Source organism: Pleurodeles waltl, chromosome 3_1 (genome assembly GCF_031143425.1).
Source record: "Pleurodeles waltl isolate 20211129_DDA chromosome 3_1, aPleWal1.hap1.20221129, whole genome shotgun sequence".
Taxonomy (NCBI): Eukaryota; Metazoa; Chordata; class Amphibia; order Caudata; family Salamandridae; genus Pleurodeles; species Pleurodeles waltl.
In genome coordinates this window covers 1,328,010,605-1,328,026,203 of record NC_090440.1, presented here as the reverse complement: position 1 = coordinate 1,328,026,203, position 15,599 = coordinate 1,328,010,605, and the positions used below count along the sequence as shown (strand labels likewise).

The window sequence follows — 15,599 nt, the reverse complement described above, 5'->3', positions numbered from 1 at the left end:
TGGAGGTGGTTGTCCAAGCGTAGCATGACAAGCTATTATTCAAGGAAGTTCTAGTCTGCTACTAAGATCAGTTACTACACAACAGTAGGAACATATTAAAAACTCCTTAAAAATAAGGAGCACTGTGGTAAGTTCCAATGACTAAAACTACTGAAATTTTCTGAATATGATTCATTATGCAACCATAACTCCTGAATGCATTGATCATGCCAAAAAACAATGTCAAAGATGACATCATAAATTTTGTACTAGGAGAAATCAACAGCGATATGACATACCATAACATCATTAGCATCGTCAATTACACCAATACCCTAAATGCAGGTCTGAGAGTGTAGTACTGAGATGAGCACGGATGTGTACATGGAGCAGAGAGATTGCTGCAGGTATAGTGTTCGGTAATACACAGCCTCACACATAGTTAATTTAGATGGAGGGCTGCAGTATATTTTCAGCAATCAGGTGTACCCTCGATGGACGCTTATAGTTGAGTTATGGAGCTATTATAACACACTTAATGTAACCGCGTCTCTTTCAGCTCAGAAACAAAGCTGTATTTCCACTGTCAACAAACAAGCAGACAAGAGCAATCCTTTGAAAGTTCAGTGATGTGATGTATTATGACAATGTCAGTTCAATACGTAATGCCATCAGGTGTCATCTCTGTATTCAGATTTTATTAAAGGGACGTGCAATAACAGTCACTAGAAATTAATATCCAAACAGGCATTAATCTGAAGACAACAAAAATGCAGTAACACTTTCTATGCATAGATGTCCACCCAATACATAAGTATAAAGACAAGGTTTTGTCTTCTGCCAACAAACAAATGTGGAAATGTGTTTGTGATTTCATTGATCAGAATTGTCATGACATACTAAATTCCACCAGTCATGTCAAGGGTGATGTCATTTCTAATGTCATTTATGTACATTGATAAGTGCGTGAGTGTTACAGTGACGCCCACTAGATATATATTCCTTCTTGTAAATAAATTATTAATGGAAAGCCACGGTGCCATCCTCAACACCTGTCTACGAAATGTATGCATAAACAAACAAGAAGACTCTTCCACAGAAATGAAATAATCTCTGTCTATTTTGAATAATATTTTTACATTTGTTTACGAGGCATGCACCCAGATTCTAAGGCAGCACATCAAACGATTACAGATAAATATTTATATGACAGGATCGCAGATGAATAGTGTTTCAATATACGACCTACATAAAAAATCCATGACTTATGTCTGAATTTCAATCAACATGGTGTGGATGTAGAGCAAAGTCTACATTAGTGTAGATGCAAACTCCCTCTGAAATGCATTCATTTGTTTTTCACTGGGTAATGCCAACCGGTCCATTATCCAGGAATAGATACTGCATGGTCAGACCTAGATGTACTATAGGGATCTACGGGTTCAATTGAAGCTCAAGGCAAACTCTCTTGGGAGAAATGTCATTAAATTAACTATCCCAAGAGAGCACAAGTAAAAAAAATTGAAACTGAAAATGAGAATTTCCAGAACTTCAATTCTGCCCTAGGTGTTCGTAATTAGCCTTATCATTTGACTACTGTAAATGAACATAGGCTTGCCAGATCTAAGCCACCACAATGCATTTTTTTAAAGCCATAATGCCACACACGTGACACAATTTGCAGTTGTGATCACTTACAGACTATTGAGATACCTCACATCAAACTACCCCTGATAATAAATTATGGATAACAAGTAAGGGATGCAAAATAAATTCTAAATAAAATGTAAAGGATCTAAAATAGCACACAAGGGTACTATGCACAACTATGATAGCCGTAGCATAATTACCGCAGTTGGATCTTTACCTACCTTGCAATTTGCATTTTGTTTGTATCCTCAACTTTCTGGATGTGGGATTTGAAGAACATCGAATGTGGGATGGAGGGTAGCAAGTGCTCTGACTACTTTGGAATAAGAAAATATTAATCTCTAACTCTAAAGGACAATTCCCACCCAAAAATAGCACAATCCCTCTCCCTCCAAAGTAAGCCCAGCCACTAGACTTTTTAAGCGTCGGAAATAAAGGTGGAGGTACGGCAGACACCCCACGTCATAGTTACCAGAGAACAGGTGCTACCAGTTAGTGTAGAGAAAAAGCAAAAAGGTGAAGGTGGCAGGGGATTAATTAATCTCAGTGGCTAGGAAATACTAGGGCCACATTCCAATCCCACATTTTTTTGGTTAATTATGCCGCCTATGCCCTAGAAAGGCAAGTGGTGTGCACATCATGCTTGGTCAGATACCAATGGCTGAGATCAGTTCAGCATCGCCCTCTTTGCTTTTTTGCTTAAGTGACACACAACACGCGCTACTGGTTTGCCAAGACCTAGATCCTGTACAAGAGATCTTCATTCCTGAATGTGGTTACAAAGTAGAATTAATGTATCTATATGTGTCCCCTTTTCAGGTCGGGGCCTCTCCCAATATTTGGTGTTTTCTAGTACTTAATATGAGGTGGTGCGTGCAGATAAGTACCACCAGCGCCCATGTCTGGGGACTGGCACTTATTCCTCCTCGTCACACTGACCCAGAGCACAAGAGAAAAAAAACCACAACGGAAAAACGAGGAAGAGAAAAATGGAGAAATTGAGACAAAGGAGAAAGCAGGCACCTGCAAGATTGAGATAAAAGGAACAGGGTGTGTCTGCTGGTGCTGGTGGATTAAAGACGTCTGAGGTGGGAGCAAGGCTACATTATCTTTCGTATTCAGTACATTGACATTAGATAGCGCCGGCTGCAGGCTGCTGAGCAAAACTTTGCGCCTCCACACTGATTCTGTTACAAACTAAGAACTGATACATGCATATTCTTAGATATAAGCAGCTGACGTACGGTTGAATTGTTAGCCTACCATTTCATCTTGCACTCCTTTATTAATTCTTTGTTCTCAGATTTCCTTCTGATGACAGCACCTTCTTTGCTGAAACTCCTTTGAGAAGTTTACACTGTCATCCCTTGACCTTTGTCCACAAGCTAAAACATATCTGGTATTACATACAGCTCGATGGTCTGTTGCTGTTGACTGCCTTCCTCCATCTATTAGAAAGCTAATGTTTTATTCTTTCTCACTGTAAGTTCATGTTTCTCCTCAATTGTTAAATCCCCTCCCAATGTGCCCCATCCCTATTTGAGTTTCCTCTTTTGTGTTTATTGTGTTTTACAACCCTTTAAAGTCATTTACATCCTTTTAAAGTTCGACATATAAATAAAATCTTAATACAATAGCACTTGCTATACCCTTTTCACTTGCCCCACTTCTCGCCATTAATTGCTTCCCAGATGACACATGATTTCTGAATAAAATCAGCTCACCATAAGGTCATAAGGATTTCAGACAAAGGCCTTCATGTACGAAGTTTCCAGTCGCAAAAGTGGCTGCTAACTGCGGACCAACTTTTTGCAAATGGAAAAGAATTTTGCAAACCAACTTATGTATTAATGCGTTGGTTCCCAAAATATTAAATAATTTGTGGTAGCAATCCAACCTTCCTCATTAATATTCATGTGGTAGATTGTAAAATGAGACTTGCTACCTTTGGACGTAATTAGTGGGATGGTGGCCTGCTGGGGTCAGCAGATCACCATCTCTGTGATCATATTCTGATTAACAATTTTTTTTATAACGCAGCCTATTTTCCTGAAAGGAAACAGGTCTGCTTTTAAGAAGAAATTGTGTTTGTTTCGGAGTTGCGAGTTGTCTTATTGCCAATTGACTATTCCTCAAAAACCTTTTTTTAACATTCACAAAGGGGCAGAGGTTATAATTTTTAAGATGTGAGTACATTTTTTTTCTAGTAACATTTCAAATGTTGCGGCCAGATTTTAAGTGCAAAATAATGATACATATCTTAATGAATCACTATTTACAAGGGACACCCTAAACACAGCCCTTCCAAATCACAACTTGTTATGGGTTCCAAAATCCACTCCCGGATTTGGTAATGTGCTACTGAAAATGGGTTTCATACACAATAAAAAAACTTTTGCAAACCCTGTGTATTATGAATCGCAGGCTTTACAACCGCAAAATGGCTTTGTACAGAAAGCCCAAATATACTATAAATTCAAGCCCACGTGATTTCTTGAAACTCGATTCGCTAGAAACATTATATATAAAGGACTCTAAACGTACAAGATCATTTATCCTACAACGTCCCATACAATTGTGTTGCTTGTTTAATACCCCTGTTTAGAGCCTGCTGCGGTTTAACATTTTCTGTCTATTATTTGGGATCTTCAAATGTGTTAAATGTTCTTTTTTTCATTTGCCTTCTGGCAAGTTTGTCATTCTCTGAAGGCAAGATTTTATCCTCAAGCCTGCTGGTTGGCAAATTTCTATGAATGAGTGACTGAATACAGAGACCTACAAAGGGCAACAATGCAGATAGTAAGTTCTTGCATGCTAATGAAAATTGTACTTTTTCATAGTGCCTAACCTTCCAGCTGTATAGCATGTTTTAATGGGTTCCTCACTTGTGGCAGGGATGGGAAATGAGGTCCAAGGAGAAGAAATTATATGCCCTGGATCACAAAGCTGTCCGTAATATGAAACCAGAATTAGACTCTAGGGGCCATATTCATACTTTTTTTGCGCCACATTTGTTTATTTTTTTAAGCAAAAGCGGCACAAACTTACAAAATATAGGCCAATATTTATACTTTTTAAGTGCCTACATTTGTGTCATTTGCAGAGCTATACTATTGTATTTTGTAAATTTGTGCTGCTTTTGCGTAAAAAACCCACGCAAATGCAGCACTAAAAATTATAAATATGGGCAATAACTGTATTTTGTAAGTTTGTGTTGCTTTTGCGTCAAACAGTGACGCAAATGCGGCACAAAATAAATATACAAATAGGTCTAGGTTTCCTGTTACCTAAGTAGCTTTGGTATCCTTGGTTGGATGTACCTTTCAAAAATCTTTTGGAACCATAAGATTTTAATTTCTTCATCTAGGAGAGTTCTTACATTTGCAGAATACATTCAAACTGCTCCCATTTGGAGTGCTTTGCCCTCCCTTCCCTCTTGCAAAAAATTCAGCTGCAATTCTTTCTTATGCATATTGTTCTGTGATTTACATATCCTCCAACTCCGGGAAACAATATTACCCCATGAACCCATTCACTAACCTAGGGCCACATTTTGAAAACGAGTGAAGTCTTTTTGCCAAGGTGCTGCCGAGTTAGTGGGACATGAGTACAAGTTTAAAACATGCACGCAGCGGTAAAACGGTTAATCCAACCTGAAGCTGAACGACAGGACAGACCTTAATGTTAGAATTCCACCAAGTGTAACTGTAGCGCATTACTAATCACCACGAGAATGTGTAAATTACATGTGCTTGTGCGATAAGTGCCATTTTCCATTAAGGCTATTCGAGTGCGGTAATTGTCGCACTTCATGGCCTGACGGTAGTAACCCTCCGCGGATAGGCTCGCTGCCCTCAATCACAAGGTATTACAGTATTTGCATTTAGAATCCCGAGAGCTCATACCTGGCAAACTGCTGTTGCAGGTCATGCATTTGAGCCTTGCTGCGGTCAGACTCCAGGGTTACCTCCCGTAATCTCTTTTCACACTCAAGTCTCAAACGCCTTTCTTCTTCCAACTCGTGTATCAGCTTCTCACGCTGGAAGTCAAAAAAAGTACACTATGTTACAAAATGTGATGGATTTGTGACATTTTATTTAACGATGCTTCTTGGAAAGTAAATAAATATACTGCAATCAGCAATAATTCAGTTTCTACTTACACAAACCTCTTAACATTTATAGTATGCAAGCATTGCATGCATAATTAGCGTAAGAATGTTGTTATTGTATTTTTGTAAGGCTGGCTTTAATTTTTGCAATTTGTTAAACACGGTACATATCTACAGTGACTTAACTTGGAATAACCTATTTGAGGTCTGCCTTACCACAGCAATACTTCATTCACTTTACATGCATGGGTCATTGACCAAAGCTCAGACGGTAGGCCTACACATCAGCCTTATGTTTGAGAGGGAACACATCATTTACCTCGTACCACTGTTTACTTAAGTTTCTATTGAGTTACACAATCCCCTTGATTTTGATTGACTTTTGCATTCCTTTAGTACCACAAGCCAAGTGTCGGGCTTGTGGCAATGTTAAGCAGATATTGGATCTTAAAAAGAGGCATTGTCCAAAAGTGCAGGAAACAGTGATGACGTTGTGAGGGCGCAGAATTGTGCAGTGAAATGTAGTAAATTTCACTGTGCCAGTTTGGTGTGGCTTTTAACGTTGGAACGCCCATCCTGCGTACATTATACCTGATGCGGGTATAATGTGGTGCAGGGCTTTACAAAGTGGCGCAATGGTCCCTTCGCGACACTTTGTAAATGTGGTGCAGTGTAGGGAACTGCTTGCTCTGCCGCAGAGTCACAAACAAGTGATGCTACAGCAGAGCAAGGGGCTTGTAAACAAGCCTGAATGTCTATAGCTAAACCACAGAAAAAAGTGAACACTATGAAGGAAAACATGAGTGTTCATGGACAGTGTATACGTAATGCAGTGCTAATAATCTGATGGATATATTTTGAAGCGATAATTCAGTGTCATGGAACACCCTACCACAATAATTGCCTTTGAGTCTTGAAATTACTTCTAGTCTAATAGAGGGCTGGTCCTGAGCTGTGTGTGATAACAGCCACATGCATTATTACACGAGCGAATATATGATCAGGATGCTCAACAACATAGAATATTAACTTGCATCGTTCAACCGATGGCCATATCCATACCAGTGGAAAACACAGTCCTCAGTGGCCCATCTACTATAGCAACAAAGATATATTGATTGCTAAGCAAGCATGAAGCAAAGCTTCCCAACCAATGGAAATTTATCCGATAACACTCCATTCTATTGACTTCCAGCTCAGCTCTAACACTGTGACACAGGATCAACACATTCTTTCTCCGCGCATCTTAAGTAGGAGAGGGATGTTACAAGAAAAAGACTGAGATTTTGCAGTGTGCAGGGACTCAAGCTGCAGCTCCCTCCTTAGGATTAATAAGGCCTAGCACATCTAAGGTTGATCATATTGTAAGCAGAGGGAAGATGTCTTAGTTCATGCTGGACTGCATTTTTATGTATCAATTGTAAATGCCTTAATTAGTTTCTCACAGTGGGAAGACATGGGTCCTGTGCTCCCCGTGCTTGAAGCTGCACTTTACCAACTAGGCCCAAAAGAATGGGTCTGCAGTTGCTTTTGAGAAGTGGAGACAAGTCCTTCTGGTTTTGACAGGAAAATGCTCCATGTCTCTGAAGGCATGAAAAGCTAAACTTGACGCACGGAAAGCAACATAAAGAAACTCCAGTACCTAAAAGAAATGTTGGCTACAACATTTTGATTCATCAATTTGTGTCGACTCTCACCATTTCCATACTCTGAGGCCTGACTGTGTTCTCTACAAAACGAGGTTTTGTTTACTTTCTCTTAGTGAGCACATGAAATGCACAAAACTCCAAGGAAACATAAAGCAAGAATCAAGCTTTAGTCATAATAGAAACAATTGCTGAGTCCTCAATGGGTGCAAATTGTCTCACCCAGAAACCTTCGCTAAAGACTCTCTGGCTTTCCAGTCTCTCTTAGAAAGCCATCAATGTTAGGGGCTTTCTGTCAGCCTTCTGTATTCATTTGTCTGCTGTAGTGTCATTTTTCTTCCGCCCCTCACAACATATAGTATGGGGAAAAGGTGTCAGCCTACTTCAGCCACTGGCTTGTCCCAATGTGAATGAGAGCATTCAGCTCTTGCACCATGCTCATAATGTCGTAAGCAGCAGTCCCATTCAGTGCCATGGTCTTCTGATGTTTTTGCATAAGAAATATGAATTTTGGTTTTTAGACAAATGGTAGTTTTCATACCTGTGTGCCTTCGTACAAGAAGTGTTCACAAAAAATGGCTTAGCATCAGCAAAGCCAAAAGGTCAGCAGTCAAAACAAGACCCATTGTCTTTGCCAATGCTTGTTGTTCAGATGTATTTCATATTTATCAATCATAGTTTGTAGGGTCAGCTTTTTCTATCTTAAAGCAAAGGTCGAATAGGAGATTACTGCGAAGTTAGTCTAGCTAGAGAATTTGATGAAAATCCAACATTGGTGCAGGTAGGTGAGCACTGTGTGAGACAGTGTACTCATCCAATTCAAAGCAATGTCCACATCTACAGAGGAACATGCAATATATCACTGCTGTTTATTCATGGCAATGGATAAACAAGCTGTTTCATGCATCGTTGGATACAATTAATTCCCAGGAAGTTTTTTACGAAAGTAAAATCTGGTGAAATTCACATATTTTGTGACATGTGAATTATCAGAAATTTGGCTGAAAGACACAGGGCCTTATTATGACTTTGACAGAGGGGTTTCCTCCATTACAAATGTGATGGATATCCCATCTGCCGTATTATGATCTCCATAGAATATATAACGGGATCATAATACGGCAGACAGGATATCCGTCACATTTGTGATGGAGGAAACGCCTCCGTCAAGGCCGTAATAAGGCCCATAGTCTATTTTAATCGATCTGTTGCTGGCAATGCCCCTGACTTTTGAATGCAAAGCGTTTCAAGTTTTTAGAGGAAATACTGACAAGTAAGTTTCACCAAATTTCGAATACTTCACTATGCTTCTAGGTACAACAATTAAGGGAGCATGAACGTAAGCTAAGTACTTATTTAAAGTTGTAATCTAGTGCTTTATACCGCCAATGCCATTTAGAATGTTTGTGACATTGCTGTGGTTGCACATTAACTTAGGACGGTTTGATACAAGTACCTTTCCAAGCATTAATCGAGTGAATTAAATTTATTTTCTTTTTACATTTGTTATTTGACCTCCTGGCATTTCCATTAACTCTGCTCAAAGATATCATCAACAAGAGAATGCAAGTTGTTACCAGTTGAGCAACCTCAGTGACAAAATCCATGAATCTATTACCTCAAAGGGACCATCAGATCTTAGAAAGAAGCTTACAGTTAATTGTCTCCTTGGGTTATTGCGATCACAGGGAGCCAGGGAGCACTAACTCCTAAATGATCTTCCCTGGTGGGCAAGATCCTTTTAAGTCACACTGCTATGCGCGCAGCACGTAGATACCCAGAATAAACTTTAAATGTGTTTCAAACACAATTCCTTCACTGCTCTTACAAAGCTTTTGCACTGCCCCACTGTCCACTCCAGGTGTCCAGCATGTTGCCATTTGATCTCCACTGTACATTGGTTTTTGAAGTTTCTCGCCTGACTTTTAGCACAACTCTATTGTGCATCACATTTTCAGTGACTTCAAAGCCTGGACAGTGTTTGACTACTTAGTACAATACACTAGAAAAGTACCATCAGCAGTATGGGGTGGAATTATGCACACATAGTTTCATTGTATTTTTCCATGTTTTTAGTAGGGCTAAGAATAGGTTTTCACAAAGTGCATGAAATCCTGTCCTACCTTTTCTAGCGCTGTAAATAGCAGATGCTACTGAGTCAATATAAGCTCAGCCGGCCTAGCTAGAATTTGAACTCATGGCCAGCAAATGTCAGATGCAAGAGTTTAACTAACTGAACCATCCTGCTGCTGTGTTATGTAGTGATAAGTTCCCAGAAGTGTTAAGAGAGTTGTCGTGTCACATTTAGAAAGAAGAACTAGACTTTCTGCACTCTCAAAGTTTCCCAACTTTTTTGCTAATGTTGTCTAGAGTAAGTGTGGGTGAATTTTTCACCAAATTCGTTTGTGGGAGTTATTTGCATCACACAAAAAAAATTGAGAGAAAATTCTCCTGCTAAAAGTGCTTTATTTTGTAAATGATTTTCACTCACACACCTACATTCAGCTGACGGTTTTTGCTACGGTTTGTACTTTTAAGCCATTCTGATGCCACACAGCCAAACTAGGAGCTACAAGAACTCAATGAATATTGGGCATCAGAGATAGAAATTCTGATGAAAAAGGAGGCCCTGCAGAAAAACGAAAGGAACCTTTTGGATTTTTTGAAAACCTCAGAATCACAATAGGCCCTCTGTTTCCTGCATCTTGTATGTTACGCTGAGTTGAGGTTCTATTAACTGCTGCTCAGCTTCTTCTCATTTGCTTGTTAGAATGATTCTTACTATGGCACAGGGCTCTGCTTGTTAGGAGCTACAACACAATTAACAATCTGCCACCCTCTTTGTCTTTAGTTTTGTGAACTATTTAAAATTGTCCGCAATGTTGAACATACAGCTACTACCACTTGTGTTTATGGAGGTGATAGCATTCTTTCCAAACCAGACAATTCACAGGAAGTGGAGAACCAATTATTTTTAGTTTGTTCAATGCTAAGAGATTAGAAGTATTCCGGAGACATACAAATCTTCATAAGGAAATTCAAAGATGAGGATCTTCCAAAGAAAGGAATCTGAACTTTAAAAAACGCTTCACAATGTTGCTGTGGAAAACCTCTGCAGCTTCACACAACCCTCTGCAACAAGATTTAGAATGAGTGGGTTCTAGTGAATTAATTAACATATATGGCATCTTAAAATACAAACAGGTTAAGCACGATTAGTCATATCGGATTTTTTTTCAGGGCCCAGGTCACAAACTCTAGTGCTATCTACTCCTATTGGCCGTGTTAGATGCATTGTCATTAATTAACAGTGCAGATTTGTTTTAATATCTCTACATAAACTTTGCAGCACTAGTGTGGGCCCTGGAAAAGTTAGAAACGGTGATGTGTGGAGCCATCCTTTTTAGGTCATGGCTCTAGATGGCACACATGAGCCGTCTCAAACCGGGACATGCTGTCTTTACGTTGTGGGTTAACACCTAGCCCATTGCTTCCCATTTGCTGGCAATATTGTTGCTCCATTTTGTATTTTTCCTATTTGTCAAGGTCATGTATACGTCATGCCTTTTCCGGTGTTTATCTCCCCCCAAGAGCACCAGCCAACTACTGATAACAAAGGTAGCAGCCATTTTTTCAGTTTTTGTTCAGGACTCCTTTTTTAGTTTTCAGTGCCATACCGCATGTGTTAAAGCCGCAGACTGTCGCAGTACAGCAGCGACCTTCATAACAGTCGAAAACTCCCAAGTAAATTTGAAATATGTTTACCTTCTTACAAGCAGAAGCAAGCACAGTGTTAATATTCTCCTTCGAGTTACTTTATTCAGCAGGCATACTGAGCGGAGGGTGGCTCGTGGGAGTAATTCATGTCAGAAGAGTTCACTCCGGACATTCGTATTAGATGTCTATTGCCCCATAAGACCTTGCGCTCAGCCTCAAGTGCGCTCTATTGGCTGCAAAAAACAACTGATGTGCATCGCGCTCCAGTGTGTACCTGGGGACTGATGCATGAAACTTTGATTTATACGAAGAACATTTCCATTGACAAAGCAAATAGCTCTTGCATCGCCGATTGGCTTTGACAATACTTGTTTATGGGTCTGAACACAACAGTCAACTTTGAAGGGCTTTACCAGAGAACTGAGAGACCCAAATCAAAATGATATACATCCCATAGGTAGTATAGCAACAAAAAAAACAACAGAAAATACCTTCAAACAAATGAACATTTAATTGATGTGCGGCTCAATTAAAATTTTTCCTTAACAGATGTCAGTCTTGTATTTGGAAGTTGTTCAGTGTTGCCAAGAATACCTTTCACACAATTCACAAAAAGAAGGATAGATGTGTAATGCACACTAATGCGCATTTACGCAGGCTATTTGACTCACAGTGACTGTATTAAGCCTGCCAAAGTAGATACAGAGTAGACACGTGGAAATGTCAGGGAAAAGCCAACTGAGAAAACACTAATTCCGACTTATCTGTGTACCTAACAAACACCAAAGTGTAGCAACCATAAATGCAGAAGTGGGTGCTATCAGTTGTAAAAGCAATCACCTGCAAATGAAGGAAAATTACAACAAGCAGCATTAACAAGATAGTATATATTTAGTAAACGTATGCGTGGGTGATAAATGAATAGTTTTGGGGGCACACAAATGTACATAAACAACAAACACGTATGCACATACATTATGCCTTGTGCAAGTGTGATGGCCTGGATTAGGGGCCTGACACCCGACAGAGAAAAGTGCAACAGGACAACCAAGCTTTACTAAACACACTAACCCAACTGGAGAGAAAGAAAACACGTCATCTAGCATTCTCAATGATGAAGCTGCAGAAGGCCCGGTAAAGAGTAAGTATAAACAGTGCCATCAAGGAACTGCAAACACCGATAATTTACAAGGCTGAGAGCACAACACACATCCCGACGCTATACTGAGGATGAAAAGATTGACCTACAATAACATTTCTTCCAGTTCATCGCATACCACTACATTATTATGGCAAGTATAGTGGTATTATTATATTTACTTCACCGTTATTTAACCAATTCTATGATAATATTTCCTCTAGTTTGTCTACCTCTGCATTGTCATGGTAAAGATGTATTTATCACACGTACCTCCACATTATTTATTATTAGCATACTACTGATTTACAATAATATAGCATCCAGTTCACATACCACTAAATCCTCAAGGTAAGTTATTGTTATGTTTACCTCCACAATATTTACCTAATGCTTTTAGTTATTATATTCATCAGTTATAATGGCATATTACTAACTTTTCAAGTAGAGTTTAGTTCGATGTAATTAATAGAATTCTACTGGTGCACAGTATACTGGATGCAATAGTGTAGTGCAGTTTCGTAGGAGACGTCACAGTACATTCCCCTCTCCAAAATGCTGTTGGTCACATATTCACACACTCATCACCACACAAGCATCATCAGGCTAGGTGACTCTTCCAATAATAGGGAGTTGAGTGCTTGTGCTTGAGTGCTTGTGCATTCACTTCGGTTTCTGTCAATGAAAGCATCCATGTTGTTCTTCTGCGCAGTGCAGACTGCGGAACACAGGATCGTTGGTGTGGGTACAATGAGAAAGTATGACCACCTCCAAAGGCTTAGCCAAAAGGAGCGAGCAAGAAATATACACGAGACTAACCAGAACAATCGTTCACAGGATCACACGCTGCAATTATTATATTGTGATAGGAACACAAAAACACGAGTCGAGGCTAAGGGCCACATGACCTGACCTCACATAGCAGGAGCCTCCTTTTGAGGGCAACCAATCACCAGGCTTTAAACCGAAAACACCACTAAGGGGCTGTTTGAAAAGGTAACTGCTGAGCTATTTAAAAACTTTCTAACAACTTTTAAGTATATATTGCAAGTCAATATATGAGAATATCAAACCAGATAGACATGAGAAACCCACGGTGTTCTTTACACATGCAGATACTGACTTTTGTAAATCAGGATAAATTATTTTGGTTGTACTAACTTTTTTATTTATATCACTTACAGACCCTAGAAAACCTCCTTTGAAACTTTACTTTTAGTGTTATGAGTAAGTGGAGAGGGTCTGACCAGAGGTCTTTGTTGTATTCTCCGCCCACTGCAAAAGTAAACAAGCATTTGCAATGCAACGGGTCTCGCGTTTGCTCATGTTAGAGCTGATCGCGTTGTAAACTCCTAACCCGACTTTTCATCTATCGGCAAAAGTGCTTTTATGTACGTAACCCAAAAAAGTGAAATTAACTGTGTAAAGCGCTCTACTTCTGCCAAGCGAAATCGCGCTAGGAAAATAGAGAAAAAGTAGTCCACGATCCGACAGAAAACAGCGAGCCTCGCATGTTTTCTGTACTTTGTCGCTGCGCTCGAGGAGGGCTATCCACCGGAAAAGGCATGAGGTGTACATGCCTTCCACTAATGAAAGCAAGCAGATTTTACTAGGCAAGCCCACGAACCAATGAAACACACTGACGTGACAACGACAGGGCTCCGAGACATTTTCTAAGAACTAAAGCGTCTCGCTGCGATACGCATGTGCGAGCGCATGCAACGCAGGCTCGACCCTAAAAAAAGACCATTCTAATTTTGACTCCAATGACGACACACAAAGAAACTCAACTTTGAGTCCCTTGAATCTTAGCAAATAGTTGATAAGAGAAAAGTGAAGTTAACAAAACTGCTACACCTCTTAAACGGTAGAGTCATGAACCCTCAACTCATTGAACACGTTTCTAAAATGTAATCTTGAGCAATACTAAAAGACAATACCACAAGCATGTTAGGTGATGGCTGGTTCACATCACTGACTGCAATACATACCTAGTCACCATGCAGAAGGTTCCACGGACAGCGCTGAGAGGCCATGCATATTTGTGCCATGCATATGCCTCCAGCATACAATAAAAGGTCGGATGGCCCAGAGAAAGAGAATTAAATGATCACCACCAAGAAATGAGGTGGCATGCAGGTCATGAATTCGAATCTCTGCATGGCCAATTCATCCTTACATCGTTTTGAGCTCAGTGTGCTAATCACATGCAAACTGGGCACTAGTAAAAAAAAGTTCAGCTACACAGATTAGAAACAGCGGGACTGTGGTAAGAAGTATTACACAATAACAGGTTAAAACATTATTCAATAGAACACTTAGCCTGAATTAACCTCACACAAAACAACTTAACCTAGATTAACAAAAATTGCTTCGCGTTTTCATTAACTTGCCTAAAATGCCCTCATCCCCACTCAATAATCAATATCAGTGACGAACATTGTGGCAGGCCAAAAGCATGCATTTCAGATGCAAATTAACTCGCCTCGGGTTGTTAATTATATTTGATTGTTTAAGCAGCCCATTGAAACCAAATACAGCCACAGACAGTGCACAGAAATCAGCGGGAGACCAGGCAACTGATTAATGCATGTGACCAGCATGGTCTTTGAGTACACACTTTCTGACATCTGTTAGCATTCAGGAGGTGAAAAGTGGCATTAAACTACACTGGGAGGCAATGCGCAGACTGTCGCTGAGACTTTCATGTCAGACCTCTGCTGCCCAGACCGCTGACTTTGCGGCACTCTTGCAAAAGGCTATAAAAGGCAACATAACAAGACTTGCCACATATGGTTTAATTAAAAAAAACAGAAAGGTTACCCTACCATACGTCACTTAGCAGGAAAGGCTGTGCAGAGAAAGCTCGCAGCGACAGTATAAATACTGCTAGACGATAATTTATGGCAGCAGCGCCTGGACTGAAATCCAAGCCTCGCCGAGCGCAAAGGGATCGCGCAGACAGTGATAAATACGCCGACGCCACGAGGGTAGGCTGTAAGGGATTACATGAAATATCTACACATTTTCACAGAAAGACGGCGAATTAAAAATAGAGTACAGATTTTCTGTCTAGCAAACCATACATAATATCTATAAAAAGCAAATGTTTGAAAGGGGGAATAAATTAAGTGAAAACAACTTTATAGCACTGGCTCTGCAGCAACATTTCACAGAGGTGTGATCTTCTCCCGTTCAGTGTGAAGTAGCGCATGCGCCGACCTGGTGCGCACGTGCACTCTAGAAAGGGCCTGTGGCGCCACCTACTCACTGATCAAGGAAAGGCATCAACTGAAGTGTTTATTGAAGGGGAGAAGCGTGCCACGCTGCCTTCTACATTTCGCTCTCCTTCAGGGCC

At 40.1% G+C, this 15,599-nt stretch overlaps 1 protein-coding gene across 3 annotated transcripts in view; it reads right to left on the bottom strand.

The window, feature by feature from the left end:
- The window catches only part of NCKAP5 (NCK associated protein 5), a 671,283-nt gene that overhangs the window by 462,582 nt on the left and 193,102 nt on the right, over positions 1-15,599 (bottom strand). For all 3 annotated transcript variants that reach the window (XR_011201523.1, XM_069224677.1, XM_069224678.1), the window contains exon 3: positions 5,535-5,668. Coding sequence is in view for 2 of the 3 variants with exons in the window: in XM_069224677.1 (XP_069080778.1) it covers positions 5,535-5,668 (134 nt within the window). In the remaining variant the exon portion in view is untranslated. The remainder of the gene's footprint in view (positions 1-5,534; positions 5,669-15,599) is intronic.